General features: G+C 39.9%; 1 protein-coding gene across 8 annotated transcripts in view; it reads right to left on the reverse strand.

The window, feature by feature from the left end:
- Positions 1-23,570, reverse strand: part of grin2bb (glutamate receptor, ionotropic, N-methyl D-aspartate 2B, genome duplicate b) — a 130,651-nt gene that overhangs the window by 34,479 nt on the left and 72,602 nt on the right. For all 8 annotated transcript variants that reach the window (XM_042213792.1, XM_005946666.3, XM_005946664.3 and 5 more), the window contains 3 exons: positions 21,304-21,574; positions 17,646-17,838; positions 102-216 (listed from right to left, as the gene is read on the reverse strand). In XM_042213792.1, the coding sequence (XP_042069726.1) occupies positions 102-216; positions 17,646-17,838; positions 21,304-21,574 (579 nt within the window). The remainder of the gene's footprint in view (positions 1-101; positions 217-17,645; positions 17,839-21,303; positions 21,575-23,570) is intronic.

Raw genomic sequence — 23,570 nt, forward strand, 5'->3', positions numbered from 1 at the left:
AGAGAAGAGAAGAGAAGAGAAGAGAAGAGAAGAGAAGAGAAGAGAAGAGAAGAGAAGAGAAGAGAAGAGAAGAGAAGAGAAGAGAAGAGAAGAAGGTTTACCCTGTCCCACTGTCTGTCCTTCTCTAGAAGAATGATGACCAGCTTGGGAAACATCTGGTGGCCTTCTTCGCTAAATGACAGGTTTCGGCCTTCAAATGTCACATTCATAAGGTACCTGAAAATGGAAAAATCCAATATCAACACACGTCTGTTGACCACAAAGCAAAATGTGGAGCATTTAAACTTCATTCTGGATATCCTTAAAACATGTTTAATGAATATTTAAATGCTGCTTTGCCATCTTTAACGCTGATCTAAAACAGAATTACTAACAGCAAGACGAACCAAACACGCTGTGGATGTAAAAGATTATCAGGAATTCATCTGAAACCTGAACTGACAGATTATAACACAAGCTGTGGAGGCTATATGTGTACAAATACCAAACATTTTTCTTTTTCAAGTCTTTTTTCATTATTATTTGGCGTTCAGCTGCTAAAATTCTCCACATTGTTCAGAATCTAGTTACAAACTTTGCTGCACGGTGTGAGCAGCTACAGCACTAAACAGTGGGCGACATTTCTCTGTGAGGTCATCGCAGTAACACCTTTACATAGAGGCAAAGTCATCTTTAAAAAAGAGCATTGATCGGTGCAGCTTTAAGGGCTACGAGGCAACATGCAAGCAGCATCAGTACAGCGCACGGGATGCTGCTGTACCCTTATTCCAAAACCGGTGTGAGGGTGCGCTCAAATCAAGGGCCACTTCTTATCAAATATTTTTTAAATGTTGAAATATTGCAACCAAAACATTTCAGCCACATAGATGGCTCATATTGGCAGTGAGTCAGTGCTGTCAAATATTCAGTCCAATTACTTGGCAACGTTGTATTTGTCATTTTTGAAATCTGTTGGGATGTCGTTCAGAAACATAAAAGATTGAAGGAGGCTGAATATCTGACACCCACTGGTTTCCTATTATACTTTTGAACACAGCTGCCCTTCTTCTTTATTAAATCCTTTATGTTTTATTTATTTTAATGTCTATGTCATATGTTTAAAATAAGATTTTACTTTCTTAGGTCTGAGGGTGAGATGTGGCGTTTTGTTATTTCTGTATATAAATAAATCTGGAATTGAATTTAAAATCTTTCTCACATACAAGATCTTGAATAATCAGGCCCTGTGTTCTTGAATCCTCCCTTAGTTATGCTGTAATTGGCCTGGGCTACTGAGTGTTTTTCTTCTTCACTCACTTATTTTCACTCTCTTTGTGTTTAGACATCTCATTGCATTTATTCATGAGTTATTATTCATCTCTGGCTCTCTTCCCCAGCGTGTCTTTTGTCTTGTTTTCCTCCCCTCACCCCCACAAACCTGGTTATGCCAGAGGTTTCTTCCTGCTAAAAGGGAGTTTTTCCTTCCCACCATCGCCAAGAGCATGCTCAAAGTGGGTCGTCTGATTGTTGGGGGTTTCTCACACTATTCTAGGGTTTTTACCTTCCAATATAAAGAGTCTTGAGGCAATTATTGTTGTGATCTGGTGCTACATAAAAAATGTCCATAATAATTGTATTATTATTAATATTCTTTTCATTGTTATTGTAATTATTATTTGTGGTAGCAATAGCAATCTTGATATTTTATGCAGTCTCTTAACTCGACCACGACCACAACGAAGGTGACCCAGTTTGAAGCATAGTTATAGTGTTAAGAAGAACAGAGCAGGAGCAGGTAAAGCGAGAGTGAAAGGTGGAGGAGTGGGTAAAGGAGGAGAGAGTGCGTTAAGTGCTGTGTGGATAATAATCAGCATATACAGTATGTGTTTCAACAAGTGCACAGCAGTGGCAGATAAGGTGGAATCATCTCTCTCTCTCTTTCTCTCTGCCGCCTCCTTCCCGCACTCTTCCTCATCCTGATCTGTGGGCTGCCATCACCATGGAGACGCTCTGCCTCTGAAACAATCCACCGGAGAAATAAATATCTTGTCTGAATGCAAGGAGTAAGGAGCTCAGTGTGTGTGAGCGTGTGTGTGTGCTTAAAAGGATGTATGAAACACATTTTACCCACCATTCTCTCCAAGCAAGTCAACAGTGTGAAAAGAAGGACAATACATCTTTTCACAAGTGAGTAGAAAATAAATAAATAAATTGCAGACAACAGATGAGCAATGGGCCTGAAACTTGCCCAAGATTTTATCACAAGTACCTCCCACTAGAACATTCGGTACTTCTATCTGTGATCTCTTCAACTATATTTATATCCGACCTCACACACACACACACACACACGCAGAGTTCTAAGTAGGCTACATGCTTGGAGCAAGTCAATAATATGACTCAAGCCTCCATGAATTGCCTATTTGCTGCGTTCTGGCTGGCTTGCGCACTACAAGTGCTGTAATGCACGTGTAACATGGGATTAGCCTCCTAATACAGTTTGACTAAAACAATGAATCCTGTTCAGCGTCCTCCACCAACTCACAAATCCGACATTTTCCTGGAAAAGCCTTCAAAAATTTACACCTGGTTAGACACTGCCTGTAAATATCCTTCACCATTTTTGCAAAAAACCCATTCTCGATCACTTAAGCACATTTCACTCGGTGCACGGCGCACTTGTGAAGCACAATGTTAACCAAACAACTACAGCGCCGGTATCATCGCTTATTGGTAATGATATGATGCGTATAAGCCTGTAGGAGTGCACAGGCGGCGCAGGCGAGTTAAAGGTTCATACCAATAATGGATGGTTGTAATCTGAGAAGTAGAGAAGGAAGACTGTGTAAGAGCTCTGAGGGGGGGTAAGGAGGAGGAGGAGAGGCTGTGGATGGTTTGTGGAACCACAACCAACAGAAAAACCTCCATGAATACATGTTTCCCAGCATAAGCAATTGCTAAAGAGACAGCATAATGTTTATTTGATTGATATTTACAACTGTTTTTTTTTTCTTTTGCATTAGTAGTCAACAGTGAACCTTTGATAACTATAAATGTTTGATAACTAAAGGCATCTGCACTCGAGTGCGGACCAAAACAACCGCACCCAGAAGGTTTGGTGTGAATTATCAGGCATCTGGGCTAAATGCGTTCTCATAGCTAAGCATGCTTTGCATTCTGAGCAGACATGTGGTAGAGTACCACTGATGTGCATTCACGGTTCCTGCCCCAGACACATCTGTGTACCACTACAAACTGTTCTCACATGGTTTCTAGTGAGGCATTATGGTTCATGTGAATTTTTTTCTGTGTTTTCTCCCCAAAACACTGAAGAAAACTTCAAGTGTACAAGCTCATCAGCTGATCAGGGCCATAGTAAATGAACTACAGGTGTGAAAACACCTGTTTTGGTGCGCCAGCACGTGATGGAGGTTTTGGAATGTGTCCCCTCAGAGCCTGACGCGGTATGCTGGCAATAGAGGTGTCATGATAACTGCATTTTACGTGGTAAAGGCAAAAAATGTAAACTGTATCAATAATGCACATATAATAATTATATGTAAGAGCAAAAGAGAAGATTTACAACATGGTATTGAAACCTGCTATGATGTATGATTTGGAGATGGGAGATGGGAAAGATAGGAGACAGAGTTGAAGATGTTAAGATTTTCACTGGAAGTGATCAGGATAGACAAGATTACAAATGAGTACGTCAGAGGGACCGCTGAAGTTGAGTGGTTGGAAGACAAAGTTAGAGCAGCGAAGTTAAGATGTTGTGGACCTGTGCAGAGGATAGTGGATATACTGGAGAAAAGATGTTGAAGATGGAGCTGCCAGCCAGAAGGAAAAGAGGAAGGCCCCAGAGAAGATTCATGGATGTAGGAAAGAAAGACATGTAGAGGGTTGGTGTGACAAACGATGTTAGGGATAGGGTGAGATGAAGGCAGATGATCCTGTGGCGACCCCTGTGTAATCTTTTTGTATAGGTCTTTGTTCACATGTGGTTAATGACTCTCTCACCACCTCTATGGCTTTGATTCATTTGCCAAAGAAAACAAAGTACAAGTTGCAGAGAATCTGAATTTGACAGCTCAGTATTTGTAGTTTTACAAAACACTCTCTGCAAATCTTTAAAAAACATATTCGCTCACAGCAGCGAAGATGCTGCTTCACCATCAAATCAGCATCGCATGTGATGCAGAAAAATGTTTTATGGTAAAGTAAGCTGAGGTCAAATTTAGCCAAATTCCCAGTTGTAGCAGTTCTATATTTTCTTCTCTTGTGCTTTTGTTTTTTGACAAGCACTACAAGATTGTAGACAATAAAAATAACTGCGTATCTGTCTATATTAAGTCTCAGTAACACTCAGCAGCTCAGCAGTGTTATTTTGACTGCAGACAAGACGGCTTTGACGTGTCGTCACAAGCGGGTGACGCAAGCACGCGTACGTAAAACTGCAACATGAGCAGGCAGGATAATTTAATGCAATGTGTTGCCATGGCTCCCACAACCACAGCAATTTCTGTGCAATCAGCTGCGTTGCCATGGGAACAGTAATCTCACAGATGAGAGGCTGGTTGAAGGAGAGGAAGAGAGAGGAGTATTTTTTAGTCTGAACCTGAGTGTTTACTGACTTCCCCTCATGCTGTCTTTCAGTTTCAGATCAATCTCTCCATCTAACCTCGGAGAAGCGCGTCGAATCACACATCAATAGGATTCATCTTCCCGTACATTAACCTGTGCCTTTACAAAGACTGATGCACGCTGTGAATTTACAGCAGAGGAGGCTGCTCTGTTTATCATTTTGTAGCCCTGTACTATTGATGTAGCTTTTATGTGCTGTTTGATCCCTCTTCGTGTCAGAGCTCCCTTCTGGAGGAGGAATATAAAATATATATATATATAAATGAATAAAAACATAAAAACTACTGGGATGAGCCACTAACCGAAGCTCACGCGGCTTCATCACAGCCATATGCAGCGCTTTGTGCGCCTCGCTCACCAACTGTTCCCCATCTAATCACTGGCTGTGAGGGGAATTTATTTTTTAGCAACAGAGACAATGAATCATCAATGGCATGGACACAATCCCTATTTTTGTGTGTGTGTTTTTCTATCCCCCAAATATCTTCAAATGTGTTTCTGAGCCATTTGATATCATGACTCCTTTTGAATTTCTCTTTTTTTTTAATCTCAGAGTGAAGCAGAACAAGGTCACAAATTCTCTGTCGCTGCAATGCAGGGATGTAAAAATATATATCTCTGGCGCGCGTGTGTGTAAGGAAGTGTGTGCATGTTTTCGCACACACACTCGCATGGACAAACTGTATCAGGTTGCTGTGGATGACTCCTGAGGCCTGCCTTTCAAAAGTTACCAGTTACTGATAAAATGTGTACTACACTTTACATGTCCTGCAGGATAGAAGCTGTGACAGCGAGTAGAGAGTGGACAGCCTCACAATACCGTGAATTATGAAAAATACAGAGTAGAAATGATGAGCCGTGCTACTCGAGGTCCACTTCAGAACAAATTAAACAAGGTGGCAACAGGTGGGATATGGGTGCAAAAGCTGCGATTAAAAGACAAAATATTTTCTGGTTGCAGTGAGGTTAAAATCTAAAAACAGATATCTGTGTATGAATATGCTGAATCTGTGGGCAAAGGACAGGACTTTTGGTCCTAAAAGCTGGTAAACAGTACATGTAGAGAGCAAATGAGGATTTGCATTTAGATTCTCAAAGCTACTAGCTCTCGACTGATTTTGCTTTAGGAATAAGAAGCCACTGGTTTCCCAGACTGTAGCGAGAGACTGTTTAGCACACAGCAATTTCACCAACACTACAACCGAAAGATTGTCAGCCGTCACAATGCAAACACATATAAAACCGCTATGTATTTGTAAACTTTAACAGTGGCAGGTTCACAGTGTGACCTAACAAGTTTTAGATTAGCCTAATAGTTCTCACTCTGAGAGTCTGCAGAGGTAATCAAAGTGTAATTGAGCCTATTAAAAAAAGCGTCTTGAACACGAATACAGAGAATAATTTCCATGTTTCGCCTGATTGCAAATCAAATTCATTAGCTTGAAATAGCCCTTCCTCATGAGTTACATGACCAGCATGACATCTCCAGCATGTATCATAATCAAACATTTTCTGTCATTTGAATATAAACTGCTTTGTTGCTTGTAAACGAGTTTCACAAATCCAAAGATGAGCATCTTGCTGTGAGGCATCAGTGCCAACCGAGCCATCGCGTTGCTAAACGCTAAATTTTTATTCCGCCCTGTTCGTTTTAATTTTAGGGGATTTAGTTAAATAATATCAAATTTAACAAATTTAACAATTTAACAAAAAAAAAAGATCCTCAGGCTTCTCCAATCCTGGGTTATGGGAAGGCTGGAGCCTATCCGAGCTGTCACTGGGCAAGAGGTGAAACCAGGTAACCAGATAACCTCTACTCCTACAGCCAATGCTCATGTTTCCAGACTGAAAAGCAGAGTACCACGAAGAAAATCTGTGTCAAACCCAAAAAATTCTGGCTGTGAGGTAAAAGCGCCAACCACTGTACCACCATGCAACCGCCCAACATACAATTCCAAATCCCCCAAATGATTTTATTTCTTATTTATTGAGCCATGTTTTTCAAGTGCCACAGCCCCGAAAGCTAAATACACAAACACAGTGCTGCCGGACTCCACACTGAAAAGATGTAAGGCTCCGAATCTCTTTGAGCTGCAGCCTTTAATAAGAGAGTCCACAGGAGCTCCGTGTGATCCGGGCCCGCGAGGACCCCTGATGTGCAGGAGACATCAGACAGCTACCTGTGGAGTCTGAAGAGAGGGAGCGTGTATCACAGAGATCGCTTACATTTAAAATGTGAACAAGGGCAAAAGAGAAGATGACAATGACCTTTCATAGTTATGTTTTTGTTGTTGTTGTTTTTTACTGTGGCTGATTTGATTTTAAAATTAGTAAATAAGGACACACTCATCAGTCCTTGTTAACCTCTACAAATAGAGCATATTTGTAGAACTAAAGACCTAATTTGAAAGACGGTGATATAAAGAAGATTTCTAACATTTGTCAATAAGAGGACCAAATACCTCAGATGATCCCATATCCCCGGTAGCAACTAGCTAAAGCAAACCTGAGTACCACGGGGAAAAGCACAAGCTTGTCAATTTACTGTGCTGGTGATAGTCATGTAGTCATGTGTCTCAAACTTTCCTGTTTTTGTGTCGGCTGCTTTTCTTTTTCTTCTCCTTGTGATCTCCATATACTTTTTTATTCTTTGAGCGTCTCAGGAACATCTTTGTGTCCGTATGTTGTTATTTTTTTCTTGTCTGAGACTGTTCATGGTGGACACACAGCTACTGCTGCTTCCTTAAAAAAGGTAGGTTTACGTTTTTAAACGGGAAGAAGCAACAAAATTATTAGGTGTCTGAAAATAGCGAGCTAATCTTGTGTGTGTGGGTGAAGACGCTGAGCAAAAGGCAGCTTAAACTGTAGGAAACTAGAGGGCATAATTTTTTATCAGCTCGCATTTGAACATGTTTGAATGAACACCTTAGCTCAGCCTGACAGCCAGATTAAATACTGCTGGAGGATACATTAAAGTCCACCCAAAAACACGTTCTCATAAATTCACAATGATGTTTAACCGTCACACAGAGAAAAACATCATTTAAGTGAAATTTTTAAAGAATTCTTCTCTGACAGCGAGCCTCACATAGCAGATTTTCACTTTGTTACTTTTTTTTTTCATTTAACATTTTTGGACAGACAGGGAATGTTGGGAAAGGTAGCAGGGAATGATGTGGGGGAAAAGCTCACTGGCCAGGAGTCAACCCCCTGAAATCTCATCATCAGTGACTAACGCGATAGTTAATATTTAACTGTAAACCTGGTAATCAGAACATGAAACTTTAGTTTGAAACTTTGAAACTTATTCTCAATTTTTAAGCTAGTCAGTGTTTTTTTATAGGGTTAGGGTTGGTTTGCATCTAATGCAGAAGCAACAATCCACCCGGTTAAGTCCTAAGCACATGGTTATCAGGGCGCCCAGATGTTGAAATTTTATATAAAAAAACAAAAAAAAGAATGAAACTTCCAGTTTTCCCTCACAAGTAAAACTTTTTGTTGTAAGTATAAGAAAAAATACTAAATATAATCTACATTTAAAACCAATTAAAGGGCCATACTGACTGACCAGAGCTCAACTACAGACCAGAAAATGTCAGTGAAATTTGGATGGCTGTAGGGGTGACAGGAAAGGCAGAAGGGGTGAGTACAAAGCTAAACTCATATTTAAATGTTCGAAGCAAAAAGAATACAGACAGCTGGGGCAGTGCCTTGATAATAATGGTTAATATTTACATGAAAATGTCAAAAAAGTGTTACTGACTTTTTCTTACACTAAATAGCACGCACTCAGTGACAACCAACCGAAGCACATCTGAGAGAGAGGTTAAGTATTAAGCAGTCATGTTATACTTCCAGAGAAAACACTACCTGGGATACTTTTGTGTTTACATTTGACCGCATTTGCTGTGTCACTGTATAAATTGCTGAGTCACTACCATTGTACTAAAATGATGCCGCTGTTGGCACCGTGATAGATTTCTGCTTTGAATTAGGTAGTCTGTCATCAGTGGCAGCAGCTCGCTAGAAAAAAAGGATTAATGTTGTTTGGGCTAATAAACGCTGCTGCCTCTGAGCTACAATCATCAATAAAATGTTCAATTTTCATCATATTTAAAATTAGCGCAAAATTATCTGAAATATGACGACATTACGTGATAAATATTGTGATATCGCTCTGAGGCTACGTCTGAACAGATGACTGAAAAGGGAACATGTTGTGAACTATTCTGTTTACAGCTTGAACATTGGTTTGCGTGTCTCTGTATTTCAGTTAAGTATAGCCTCCCCAGTGTAATTCTTTTACTTCCTGTTTTATTTTGGTAATCACATGTCTCTTGTGATCTGTGCAGTTTTCTTCTTGTTTAAAGGAAGAAACTACTGTCACTGTCACCAAGTGCTTTCTCCTGGGGATCGTTGAATAATACTAGAGAATAACTATTATTAGAAGAAAAAATATCCAAAACATACATTTAGGTTTTTATTTTACAGTGCCTGTTATAAATTAAATTGTACTGCAACATCAATTAATACAAACTTTAAGCTGTTGCTTTTATATAAAGATATAATTTCCTGTTTTTCTCTACTTTAATGATTTATTGGTCGGTTGGAAAAATGTGCTTAAGAAGTCCCTTTGGCGTCTGGAAAAAGGCAATAAAAAACAATTTAGAAAATAATCAAGAGATTAACATAAATTATGTTAATCATTTCTTCCAATCAGAGCGCTTTAATTAAAATATTGACATGAGTATGGCGGTGCAGAAATAAACAGTCTTCATTAAGTTCTCACACACTGTATCGTCTCGAAAGTGAGCAGGAGCAGCAGCACCGGGAGCAGCGTTACAGATGTGAACCACTGTTTGCTGATCCAGTAAGCGAACAATACAAGAAGTAAAAGGCCTTTTGAAATATTGATTGGTTATTTCTGTGGCATTTAAATCTCCCTTACAGCAATTAGCTATAAACAGGGCGCGGATAGAAATTGAATTCATGTCAAATATAAGTGATTCAGCTCTGAAACACATAAATCCTCCCTCCTTTCAATGTAGCTATAAATAGAAAACTAGGATCAACAGTTTTTAGCATGAGATGGGCAAAAGAGGGAGGAGGGGTGGGATGTGGAAAGCTTAAACATTACTTTCTGAGTCAACATTTTGTAACTGAGACATGTACTTGATACAGGTTTTCAGGAAAAATGGACGACAATCTTTGAGTGAGAGGTGGAAAAAGGAAAAAAAGAAGCGTTAGCAATAGAAAGGTATTTAAAAGACTGATGCAGTCTGTAGATAGATAGCATAGGCTGCATTTACAAGATGAATACCAGTCACAGTGGCCTCACTCATTGTTAGTGAGTTCCTCATGTGAAGAACTGACCTAAGTTTATAAGCTGATGCCATCTTACTGGACTGAAACCAGATGTGATGATTGAGGGATGCTTTTGATTGATAAGCTATTAACATGTCAAGCTTATACAGCACAAAGCAACAGCAAAAAAAGGTAGGCCTGCCCTAAATTCATCCATCTATTCATCTTTGCTCAGGTACTGGTGTGCAGAAACTGATGCCTTGTTTTCTACTGACTTCTATACAATCAGACTTCATTTTGCACCCAGAGAAGATCGATGCAGGTCTGAGGTTCTTTCAGACCTGGAAGCTTCATCTATAATAAATCTGTGTTTTGTAGAAGGCAAACAGGCCTTCCCATCCCATCATTGCTACTAAAGTGTGTTAGACTCACAGACTGTAAATAAAAGATGGCAACCACCACGATGTCACCCATTGGTTAGTGAGGTCCAGTTATAAAGCCTCAAGCTGAGCTCCTGTACTAACACCGTACAGATGTTTTTAGTTCTTTACTTGGTGAGGAGAAACAGAAGGATGGACGAGACAGGGTAAAAAGTTTCCTTTTGGACGTCTAATACACAGCAAATCCAGCATGTCCAAATTAACACTGTCGGATTTGATTTCAACACTATTAAAGTGTCTATATGGGTCCACACCAGAGAGTGTTAATTTAACTCTTTTTGGAGAGTTGGTACGTTAACTCTGATTTAGTGTTAAACACCAAATCTGTCTGGAGTTGATAATTTAACACTTGGTGTTAAGAGTTTATATATTAACTCTCAAAGAGTATTTTAGTTTAACTACGTAAGAGTTATCTTCTAATTCATTCTAAAAAGCGGGAATTTTACTGTTCTGAACTTCTAGAAATTTCTTTTGGAAATAAACATTTACTAAAAAGATGCAATGGTTTTTGAAAAACATTTATTCTGAACTGTGCACCACAATTTCAAAACATTTTCTGAAAGATGTAACAGTGTACATGTTCTCACTTTCATTAGAATTTTGTTTATCAAAAGGTCTGACATGGTAAATGCAAATAACAGCATTCTCATCACTTATTTCTTCAATACAATATGCATGTCCTTCATTCATCCCTTTGTGGAACTTCAACGCACTTCTGCTCTCCCCCATATTCCATCTTCACAAGCATATCCTGTGCGGAGATTGAATAAAAATTAGTTGACACTAATTAATGGCACAAATAATCCAGTAAACAATTGCAGCACAGTAAAAAAAAAAGGAATCCTCTTTGAGCCATTACTTGTGTAAAGTATTTTCCCAAAAGACAAGGACACAGGCAACAGGTAATACTGAACTAAATGTAAAACCTCAACCTTTTTCATTTTTACCTAAACCGTGTGCACAAAACTCTGGAGGGATCTATGCTCTAGAACGTGAGTGCTAAACGTTGCCAAACTCTGAGGTATCTAACGTAGAACAGTCGAGCTGCTACTGCTGTTTGCTCGTTTTGTTTTTTTTTATGGGCGATCGTTTTCAGGCTTCAAGTAGCACCATTATACCAACATTTCACATTCTAGACATTGTTTTAGGTGTATTTGACCAAAGTTTGACTGAAAATTCACATGCAAGCTTTTTTTCAAGGCTGTGGTATTTGCCCGCAAACAATACCTTTCAGCTAGCTAAAACAGAATATTATGCTATCACGAGCAACATGGCTAATGCCTTTCACACAGCTTTGTCTCAACTCCAAAGAGCCACAGAAGTAAAAGCTCATAATAATAATTGAAACAATCTTTGAAAAAATGACTTACCAAGCATGGCAAACAACTCAAATATGTAGAGCAAAATGTTCTGAAACGGCTTCACTTCAGCTTCGATTGGAGCCGTGCTGGGGGCGGAGTCTGTGAATTTACTCTGTTGGTGTCATAGCCCCTGCTAGGAGTTCAGAGTTAAGAGGTCAAGAGTTAATGTTTCCATTGTAACACCTCCAGATTTGACAGAGAAACACTCATTTTTAACACTCGATTTTAACTACTATCATTTTACACCTCAGAGTTACATTAAAAGAATGTGACTCTGCTTAGAGTAAAATTAACTCTACTTTTGCAAGGAGACTATTAACACCAAAACATTTAACACTTTTGAATTTGCTGTGTAGGGCCTTGTTACGACTGCTGTCCTAATGTTGTATGCAAATCTAAGTGTGCAGGTGCCTTTCCATCATTGGTGGTTCTGGAGGATGGGGAATGCGGATTGGCTCATTTCCTGGAGATAACATATTTGATGATGCTGCCATGGATGACCAGTGGATTCATCCTCGGCGCACCCAAACTAGCAGACCCTTTTGTTACTTGCCGGTGCTGTTGCTTTATACTGGAGTATGTAGGGGTGGACTTTAATGTAACAACCACCCAATTTACTTTCTTCTGTATACCGAAGAAAGTAGAGGCAGCTGCTCGACTTGACTGAGATGGATGCCTTCCTCAAACCATGATCCAAAGCGCACGAGACTGAAATCCTGTGCAGTGTCGCGAGATTTAACATTGCTATATTATTGAACATGATATGAACAATTTAATCGACCCTCTCTGTATATCATGTAGTTTCTACACTATATAGTTACACTTCACTTTAAAGCATGAGGCAATTGTGTTAAAAACACGCAAGACGCTTACATAAATCCAACTTTTTTTCCAGTGTAGATGGGCCATAACAGAACTAAAATGAACATCATGTTATATTAAAAAAAACAGCATTGATAATATAACTGTTTGTAGATCAAGTTAGCTTATGACTGTACTCCTGTAGACTTCAGAGGGTTGCTTGAAGCAGGTTTAACGTTTTATAGGAGACTCACTGAATACCTGGAATTCTACAATTTCAGATCACAAGTTTTATTGCAGGATATCACAAGAATTTTATTTATATGTTTCTTGTTTTGCTCTTTTTCCCTTTTTTATGTTGCAAATCAGGTTATCATGTGTGATATTGCCCAAAAAGGGTATATTTACCTTTAATATTAAATGTAAACTTCTTTCAGTTGTTTCCTTTTCACAAAGGGTCACAGTCAGGCAGATTTTTTACACCAGATCAAACCCTCTTGTGGATTTGCATTTCCACCTGGTCTCAAACTGTGGAAGTTTATATGTTAGACAGATGTGTAAACTGGAACGCTATGAAGCCCCGTCTTTTACATATGTTACAAAAAAGAAGTCCAGTTCCTCAGACTCAGTCTGTCAGTCAGAACTGCCCACCAAGTACATTAAAACATCAGTATGATGTTGGCAAAAAATGCTCCTAGCTGGACCTCATGGTGGGAACCATCTTTATTTACAGTCTATAACTCTAGCCCTCTTCAGTGGCGAGGATTCCCAGAAGCACAATGCAATGGCTTGTTTGCCATCTAATAAACACAGATTTATTAGACAGACACTTTTATTGTGCATATTAAGAAATGTAATAATGGTGCTCTCCCGCTGCAGGACAAAAAACAGGAAGGAAAAAATACTTTAACCTCCTAGGACCTGGCGTCCACATATGTGCACATCACATTTTGGGTTATTTAGACCAAAATACAGAATTTTGCTCTACAAGGGCCTGATATCCACTTATGAGGACATTATACTGCTACTGTTCTCTCACAATTTTAAATGAATATCCTCATTTGTGGTTCTTATTTTTATTAAAAACAAAAATAAGGCAAAAAAAAAGAAATCTGGTAATTCTTTGTTTTTACATTCATCGGGCCCCAATGTGACCAAATATCAAAGAGAAAGTAAAAATGCATGCCGTGGAAGAGTTCTGGTCTTAGGAGGTTAAAGGTAAAAGAAAACGAGAGGAGCACGCTTGCCTCGCGTGCACAGGAAGCAGCAGTGACTTTTTTGGGCTGAATTTTACTGAATGCTCAAAAGAATGGCATGCAGCGAGCCCACAGCCGTGAAGGAAAATGTCTTGTCAGACTGCATAAAAGCACACTCACTACAAAATATTTATCATGTCTTACATCATATCTACCGGTGAGGAATTTGTAACAGCACAGGGATTTGAGAGAATTTTGAATGCCACACACACACACACACACACACACACACACACACACACACACACACACACACACACACACAATAACAGAATCTTCCTGCACACACAAATAAGCCCCTTAGCGCCTCATCCAGAAACCACTTGGAGCACATTTTCTCATTACCCCAGTGTTCCTGTCCTCTCTGTCAGGCAGGAAACAATGGATGGCCTCTAGAGCTCTGTGCGCTTGTGCGTGCATTTGCTTATTTGTCTAGGTTTCCATGTTGGAGTAACTGCAGCCTGTGTGTGTGTGTGTGTGTGTGTGTGTGTGTGTGTGTGTGTGTGTGTGAGGTCAAGCAGCCCCTAAACAAATTTGTGAGCGTGACTCACCGGGATCTCCCATCTCCGTCCATCAGCGCTGACAGGATGCCATGCTAATCCAGCATGCATTGCAGCCCACTGTGGCCTGTAGCTATATAGGAGTTCATAGAGACATATGGCCTTATTATTGCTTTTGTCTCTTGGGATGAGTGAATGGAAGAGTTGGAATTATGCATATGCAGTGTGCGTGTGCGCTTGTTTAAGTATGTGTGTTCTAGACCCCTGCTAGCCCCTGGAGTCACCATCAGGATCCAGTGGTCCAAATTCTCTAGCTTCACTCAGTCAAACGGGGAAAAATGGAACGGATGGCTGGAAAACACACAGTATCAACACACATGCAGCACACACCCACACAAACAGAGCACGGCAACATCCCAGGTGTGTGCCCGCAGGATGATTGAGAGCTAACCCTGGGTCTGATAGCGTCCTTTGGGAACTGAAATATTCATGGCCGTGGCGCTATTGTTATCTCTGTCCTGTTGGTGGCTTAAACCTCGATGGCACGCGTAAGTGCTCCACATATAAAAAAAAAAACAACAACAACCCAGAAACAAGGGTAAAGACAAGACCCAAATTTGCAGTAATACATCAACCTCAGCCTGGAGATTAATGCAGTAGTGGCAAGGGAGGTTGCCTAATATCTCCCTGTTTCTTCGCAATCCTGAAATTCAAACTGACAGTGAAAAAAAAACAACAAATAAAAAAACAGAGAAGGAGAGAGAGAGGCAGACAGGTGAGTAGTTTTGTAAGGCTAAAGCACCGCTTTTATTAGAGGAGATGTCCTCAGGAGTCCTTAGTTTTTATTAAAATAAGCCCTAAGGAGCACTTAAATGTCACGCTATACCAACACATCTGTGTTTACATGCGTGTTTCTGTGTGCGAGTGATAACCCCACTGTTGTTCTATGGATCTCTTTTTTTCCATTAATCCGGCAGTCCCCGAGCATTCAATTAGCTGTGGAATCTGTGATCAATGTGAACACTAAAAGCATGCCCCATGAAGTTAAATGGGGATTAATTATTGAATACCAATGCTCCGTCTTGTTCTGTAATGTGCCAAAAAAGCAAAACAAGGAAGTTCAGAGGAAGAAGGAGAGGGGGGCGAGAAGGATGTTTTTCTTTAAAGATGGCTGTGAGTTAAGATAAAGATAAGAAGGGAGTTAATGTTTCTGTTCATCTTTTTTAAGTTTTTATTGGCCATTAAAACAAATTCTGGCTCTCCCGAAGGAAACGTCTCTGCTTTGTTCAATGTCTGTGCGTGTTTTTTTGTGCCCACGTTGTATTTCATGTGTGGGGTCGCACATTTTCTAGATTTGTAATAGTAGTTTTTGCTCCGGCAACCAAAAACCAGATGGCTGCTTTGGCTTTGATATAATTAATTTAAAAACATATTTTACTTCTAAAGGCATTTTCTTGTAACACACCATGTCCATTGGCTGCAAATATAAATTTTAAGCTTTATAAAATTAGGTGAAAGAAGCTTATTGTTTTTTTTTCAGTAAGGGAGATTATCTTTACTGGATGGTGCTCGTATCAAAACAATGTCTGAACACCAATATATGTTGATTTTGCAGCTGGTTTTCACTCAAGACTCTTCATGTACAGTGTAAATACTGATTGGAATCACTCAGTGCTGGATTTATGAGAATGGCAGATAGAAGCTAAATGTCTTCTACTCCACACACAGCCAAATTTGTTTTTTCTTAACCGAACCAAACAATAACGGAAAACCAAAAGTGGAAAAAGAAAATAGATGTTCCACTTGTACACTACATCCATGTGACTGCATGGCAGGTGAAATGAAAAGGAGAGTGATTGTGGAGCAATAACAAGATAAAACAAGTTGTTGATTTTTCATATTTGTCTCCTCTTGTTTTCCACCCAGCTTCTGCCTCTGTTGTTGTCTTGATATGCACGTATTTCTTAAAGCTTTCAAGACAACTGGTGCTAAAAAAATATGACGGAAAAGCAAACCAGTTTGTCTCAAGGGGCAACTGGCAGCCTCCTAACCCACTGATTTGTGTCCTACCCCACCTAGCTACTGCTGTACCACCTGCTCACCTGTCAGCCTCTTTGTTCTCACATCATGACACAGTGGATCTGCCTCCATCTCACCCTATCCCTAGCATCTCCCTCTGTCACACCAGCTCTCTGCATGGTGTGCTTCAGTACAACCATGAACCTCCTCTGTGGTCTTCCTCATTTCCTGCTGCCTGGCAGCTCCATGTTCAACTTCATTTGGCCAATATATCCACAAACCCTCCTCTGCACATGTCCAAACCATCTCAACCTTACTTCTCTAACTTTGTCTCCAAACTGCTCAACCTGATATGTCCCTCTGTTGTAATCATTTCAAATGAGTATCATATCCAATGAATATCTTAACATCTTCAACTCTGCAGGCTTCAGCGTGGCCTCCTGCGTTTTTTGTTAGCAGCTCTTTCTCCAAACCATTTACCATAGCAGGTAAATAGCAACCTTTCCTTTCACTCTTGCTGCTATCCTTCTGGCACACCTGACACTCATCGTCACTCATCCCAGCCTACCTGCACTCTCTACATCACCTCTCCTGTGCACTGTCCATGCCTTCCAATAGAAGTCATGGTCAGTCATCTTGCTTATGCTAACATTCATTCGTCTTCTCTCCAGAGCATACTGCCACCTCTCCAGACTCTCTTTCACCTGCTCCTTACTCTTACCGCAGGTCACAATGTAGTCTGTGAATATGATCATCCATGAAGACTCCTGTCTGTCTCTGCTAATCAGTCCATCAAAATGTCCAAATAATACCAAAAATGAGTAAAACCAAGAAAACGATTATTGCAAGCTCCATGTAAAAATCTTAAAAATTAACCTTGAAAACATTAAACCTCTCCACATGAAGTAGCTGCTACTGAAAGACACTTATCTTTGGATAAACACCAGCAAACACTTTTATTACAGCCACACAGAAAATGCTAACCCGACATGCTTTATTGGGAAGTTGTCCGTGGCAGGTGGTTGGAGGTATCCTCTATCACCCTCTACCACAGGCTAACTTCAAAGAACAAGATCAATGAACACAGGCCACAAAGAAAAACGAGCCACAATCTGAGAAGCTTTAGGAGCTAGGAAAGCAGCAAGTGTAGTAAACAATGTAGCTCATGTGTTTTTAGACAATAAACGTCCCGCAGAGGCAGCTGACTGCCTGGATTCTCTCGTGATGAAGATTATAGGTTCTCAAGAATCACGCCGCTTTGCAAGGTAAGCACAGTATTGCATTGCAGGTCTGGTTCCTTTACACATTTCACCATGTATGCACATCATCCAGCCAACTCACTTCAGTATTTCCTTGGAGTGTCCGGTGTTTGAGCTCTTCTTGTCAGGTGTCCCGAGGCAGCTTGACTTCTGCATGGTGTGTGGCCCTCGATCCAGTATCATGGTAGAGGTTGCCGTAGCAATGACAGCCACTGCATCGCGTACCCTGGCCTCGATGTTGTAGTCCCATTCGTCATATGACACTGAGATAAGCCCTGGGAGAGATAGTGAGAGAGCAAAGGAGAGAGAAATGAGGTGAGAGAAAGGGATGTATGGAAAGAGAGAGGGAAAAAAGAAAGATGAAAGGAAGAGAGAGAGACAGTAGTATGAGAAAAACAGGCGAGCTGAGTGCTGTGAAAATTAGCCAGAGGGTGCAAGATATACAAAAATAAAAGCATTTTAGAGAAGGTGAAAAAAAAGAGACAAAAGGGAGACAAAACTCAGAAGGAATGTCTAAAATGTTGAAAACAATATTGAAAAGGTGAAAAAAAGAAAGAAAAAGAAAGAGCTAAATATGAGCATCAGTTGAGACTACGGTCACTCCTGAGCTCACTTTGTTATGCTTGGTTTTCCAAGCATGAGAAACCGCTGGCTATCACACGTCAACATCCATTTCTTGCACACAGAAACAACTGCGTTTTCAGGTCATTTTTCATGGCTGGTTAGGATTATGTGTGTCATTTGAAACCTGGGCTGTAAATCTATTGGGAAAAAAGAGAAAAGCCAAAACACCATTTTTAGCCAGCCTAAAAATGGTGTTTCTGCTGGTTTCAAACATATGTTAAAATTTGATTTTTCACCTGCTCAGGCAAATGGAAATACGGTAATAAATTAACTGTAGTTGAAATAAATGGCTTTAAACATGCTCAGTGAGTGGAAGGGCTCTAGGGAGAGCCACTGCAAAAAGGACCTGAATCCCTGGAGAAATACTTTGAAACCATCACTGGGAATTTTGGTAACAATGGGGCCAGACTTCAGCTTATTAGTAAAACAATAGCTACAATATAAAACTAATGTGTGTTTAGTCATGATTTATCACTTATTCATGAAAAATCAGTGGATGCAAAACGATAACACACGATAAAATTAATTTCCAAGCACATTATGAACTCAGTTCACAAAAATCAGCGTGTACCTAATCACTGACTGCCACTGGTGTGGTGCAAATACAGCAGGAGAACATTTGCATATATGCAAACAGGCCCATCTGTCAATTGTGCCCACATTTTGTTACAAAGTCTTATGAGAACCTACCACAGAATAAAGCAACATTGCAGACATTTCAGCATCTTGATGTCAGCTTGGTAAATGGAAATGCAAAAACCGAGACCACAGTCCTTCAGTGTGTAGTAGACTGTGTAAATTCAAAGCACATTACATTTATACAAAGCTCAGGAGAGAGTCCTCTCACAGGACAGACAAGATGTTATGAGACTGCAGTGGAGCCTTAACAATACACTTCAGACCTCATTGATCTGGTTTAAAGAAACAAAGAAATTTGTATGAACATTGACAGTTAGTGAGGCAGAATAAAACGATGAATGGCCAGTATAAAATATGATGCAGCACAGGAATAGCCGTCCAAAGACTCCACGATTAAGAGCATCATGGGAAGGGGCAGGCCGGGTTATCCTTTGTCTTTTCTTTTCTAACACGTCCTCAAATTTCAGGCAAAGTGGTGCGCGCCACCTTTAGGTGGGGTATTGTCGTCTAGTCAGTCCTTTCCACTACTTCTCAGATTAAATGCAATCAACTCAGCAGTTTTTGAAGGCAGCAGATTTATCTGGCAGCAGATCTTCACCACACTGTCTTAACCTCTGTGGTGGTACACTGCAAAAACTGGCTATCTAAATAAAAAAATTCATTTGAGAAGATCCAGACTATAATCAAGTGGTGTATAAGTGTGTGAAATGTTACTAAGAGGTCTTGAAACAAGATTTCTAGCTGGAAATGTCATCTCAAACAACTACTTTTAGAATTTATATACTAAATAAGAAGTAAAAGACATATATTCTCAAAACGAGATTAATAATCCTATTCCCTGTGCTCATGCTTAACATATCACTCTCAAAACAAAATCTAAAAGACTTTTTGGCTGGATATAAGATTGTAAGTCTTGGTTAGACAGACAGATTTCTGCAGTGTAATCAGACTCTCCTTGTTGGAAATCAGGAACCTGTTTTCCAAGTAACTCAATACTGTTGCTCCGTCTCTTCTAGTTAACTCACTCCTCGTTTAAATTCCTATCTTTGTTTCCCATCTGACGTTTCGTGGAGGTCAGCGTTGTCTCCAGCCCCGGCTACTGCTCAGTCACACCCTGCATTGGAAGGATTCGCAAAACCCTACTTCCATCAGAAAACCTCCTTTCTGGACCAGAAGCTCGCGAGTAAAACTGTTTCCATTACTCACTCCACAATCATACCTGTGCAGCTCTTCTCCTTCTCAGATAATCTTCTCCTCTCCTCTCCTCCCCTTCACAGAACTTCTGGCCGCTTATCTCTGCTCAGACCCAGCTCCACGTTTTGGTGCATTACTTGCTGTATTTTCAATAAAGCTTTTGAACTGCATTCTGGTGTTTCCACTCTGAATTACATGGCAGAATACTACGCACGAGCCAAGCTATGACGCAATCAAGCCTTCCCATTATTTCCAAACTATATGTGAAAAATGTAGTTCATTGAATACACTCTGATGCATAAATACTAAATCCTTGCCCAGCAAACCTGTCGGCTGTGAGCATAAAACCCCCACTCAGCGCTGCCACATACGCCTGGGGATGCGAACTGGCAGCTCAGTCACTCAGAACTTCCCCCTCGGAGATGTTGGCAACATTTCTTTGGCCCGTGCCGACAACGCGGAACGGATTATTGCTCAACAGTTTCTTGAAAAACTGATCAGAATTCATGGAAAATAAACACAGATAAATTAAATCTGTTTAACACGTGTTAATCTGGAAGTTTAGAAATCCTAGGAAACATAAAGAATGAAAAGTTCAGCCCCGCTTCATCGCAAGTGTCCTCCTGACTTGACTAACTCTAGAAACGAAACTCTAAACAGTAGAAATCTACTAATATTACAAGAAGAGAGAGAACGAGGTGGATCTTTCACTCAGGTTAAAGCATCACGATAAATATCCTGTGTGATACTAAAATAAATACATTCTATTTTTAATTGGCTGCATTAAAATACACCTTGAAACTGAAGTATTATGCTTTCCCTTGCTCACGTTGGAAATGCTCATATTAAACATGGCCAAAGTTTCAAATAACGAGGTCAAGTGCAAATAATCCATGTGAGCTGAGAGCTTATGTGTCAGACTGCTCGAGTTTTTCAGACTCTTTCTACTGCAGCATGTGCATGGTGCCAAAGAGATGGGATATTTTTCATTTGGTCATGTCGGTAACATGAGGGGACAGCCAATCAGAAGAAAGATGATTTAAAGGGTGAACAGCTGAAACAGCTTGCTTCTTAAAGAGGATAAATTGAGGCACAATCTGAAAAAAAAAAAGGGTTTTATCTATGAATCACACAAAATCTTTTCAAATGTGGCTCGATCAGCGTTCAGGAATAAAATTATGTTGCTGCAAATCAATCTAATAGGTCCATTTCAACCATATGACACGTAAACCTAAAATTTAAAATCTTGACAGACTTTCTTCTGCTCTGGTGTCTGGGTGTACCTGTGGGGAAGACTGAGGGAACGTGGTCTGCATCACCAGCCACAAGCGAGGGCACAATCCAGGTGAAGCCGTAACCTGTGAGGCCCACAGAATGAGCCACTTCAAAAATAGTGGTAGCCTCTTCCTTTGTGCAGTAGAGCAGAATGACAGGGCTCTGCAGTTTCTTTAGCTGGTTCTGAATCTTGAGGTCGCCATCATCCACGGACATATCCAGTAGGAGGACTTCTTCTAGCTCCCAGCCTACAAAGCTGTTCTCGATGGTGCTGCGGACCTGGAGAGAAAGCAGGAGATTGTTTGAAGACGCGTGGGCTGCACACATGCAGTGTAGTTGTGAAGGAGATATACTGGAACAAAACTGACTGAGATGTCTCCTCCTCCAACCTCGAGACTGCCAAACAGTTAGTCTCTACACATCTCCTGGGAGGAGGAAGCCATGGTCGATTAGGTAAAAAAAAGATTAGGTAATCTCCTTTTCCCAGATATTACAGCTATATCTTCACACACAGAAAGAAAATTCTCTAGGAGATGGTGCTGGTTTTATTTTTCCGTGCTCACCTGTAAACAGATAAATGAGCAACGCAGGAAGACGTGAGTTTTTATTTAGCTTGTCTCCAAATCTGTATTTATAGATCTCTAACTGAAACAGTATATGGCACTTGGATGCAGTAAGTATTGCAGCTTTTGATAATAGCTGTTCCTCAAGGGAATCATTTCAAACTGAGTTGTACGAGATTAAAAATAGGCAACTTCTCATCACAGCATTAAATTTGTTTTGTAATTAAGGAAGAAAATTTGGGTCTTCGAAACATTTTTAAAATTTGCTTGAGAGAGGAGAGCACAATGAGATTTATGATGCTCATGCAAAGTGACTATAGAAATACAATCAGTTTTTTCTTTGGGCTTTTTTTCTTATTTTCCAAACACACAGAGTTTATGTTATAAAGATAATACGACTCCCCAGAGAAGTACCAGACTCCAAATACCCTCTATATGTTTTTTTTTTAAGAAACAGATTGTTTCTTTAACTTTGTTCAAAGGAAAGACATTGCCGTTGCTGAATTGTTATTACAAAATGTGATTAGCTTGGCTTCAATAAAGTTTTTATTCTGCTCAGATGTGTGTGTGATGTTCAAAGTGATTCAGGATCTCACACAATCCTCTTTAAAGAGTGCGTTCTTGGTCTTCAGATAAGAAGGCTGAAACCACCGAGCAGCAAAATTCAAAAGGCCTGTCTGCTTTTTACCATTGAAGCAATCAGAAAATAGGACTAGCAACCCACGTTCTTCACACTCCGAACTTCAAATCGTATCATTTTTTGAAACTTGAATTTGTGGCAATCATGTTCTCAGAAATAGGATCACCTTCCCAACTGCTCATTGTCTTTAAAAAAAAAACAAAAATTACAAAAAAAGGAGACTAAAAGGAGAATGTATCTTATTAAAGGAAGTACATTAATCTCAGGCTTCTTATATTAGGTAGCCAAAAGACAAAAGTAATAATACCCAGTGTGAAACATATCTGTTGGATGAATCTAAGGTTGAAAAACGTGACGACCATTATAAACCAGTTCTTATCACAGGAATACATTTATCTTTGCAGATAATACTCCTCCTTATATTTCTGATTTCAACTTATTATCAAGTAGATGTATATTTTGGATAAAGGCAGATAAGATACTTTTACGTAAATGTGTTTTTGTTTCAGCATTGCAGCTGAATTTTACTTTGAAATGTCTCCAGTTCTAATTTATGTCGCACTTTCCACAAGTTCACTACTGCACGAAGAGTAGCTGGCGAGTGTTTGCGAACAAGTCAGTGTTTTCCATGCACACTATGGCCAACTGATTTGTTAGCAACCAAAGCAATCGCTAGATTTTTACTGACCAATCAGGGAATTTTGTTTTATTATATTTTTTCATACTTCATTCATTTAAATTTGATTCAACCCTGAAGTTAGGAGTGTGGTTCGTCTGACTGCCAGGTCAAGCCCAAGGAGCTCCCCATAGCCTCTCTATAAATGATGGATGTAGCTATCGTGACCCTATCCATTTGTTTCTGAAATCTTGTCTCGTTTTGAAGCCTCTAAATTAATTTCACCGTTGCCATCTCAGAGTAATAAAACAAATAAACAAAAAAAAAACAGCTGTGATGGGCAGGGGTGGGTCTGACTGTGAAATTGCCCATCACGACATCAGCTCAAGGCACTTTTGCATTGGCTCCATTTTTGCAACCAAGAATCTTGAAAATTGCTTATCCTTATCAGGACGA

The sequence above is a fragment of the Haplochromis burtoni genome, unplaced genomic scaffold (genome assembly GCF_018398535.1).
Source record: "Haplochromis burtoni strain Fernald_Lab_line unplaced genomic scaffold, NCSU_Asbu1 Contig_481, whole genome shotgun sequence".
NCBI classification, from domain to species: Eukaryota; Metazoa; Chordata; class Actinopteri; order Cichliformes; family Cichlidae; genus Haplochromis; species Haplochromis burtoni.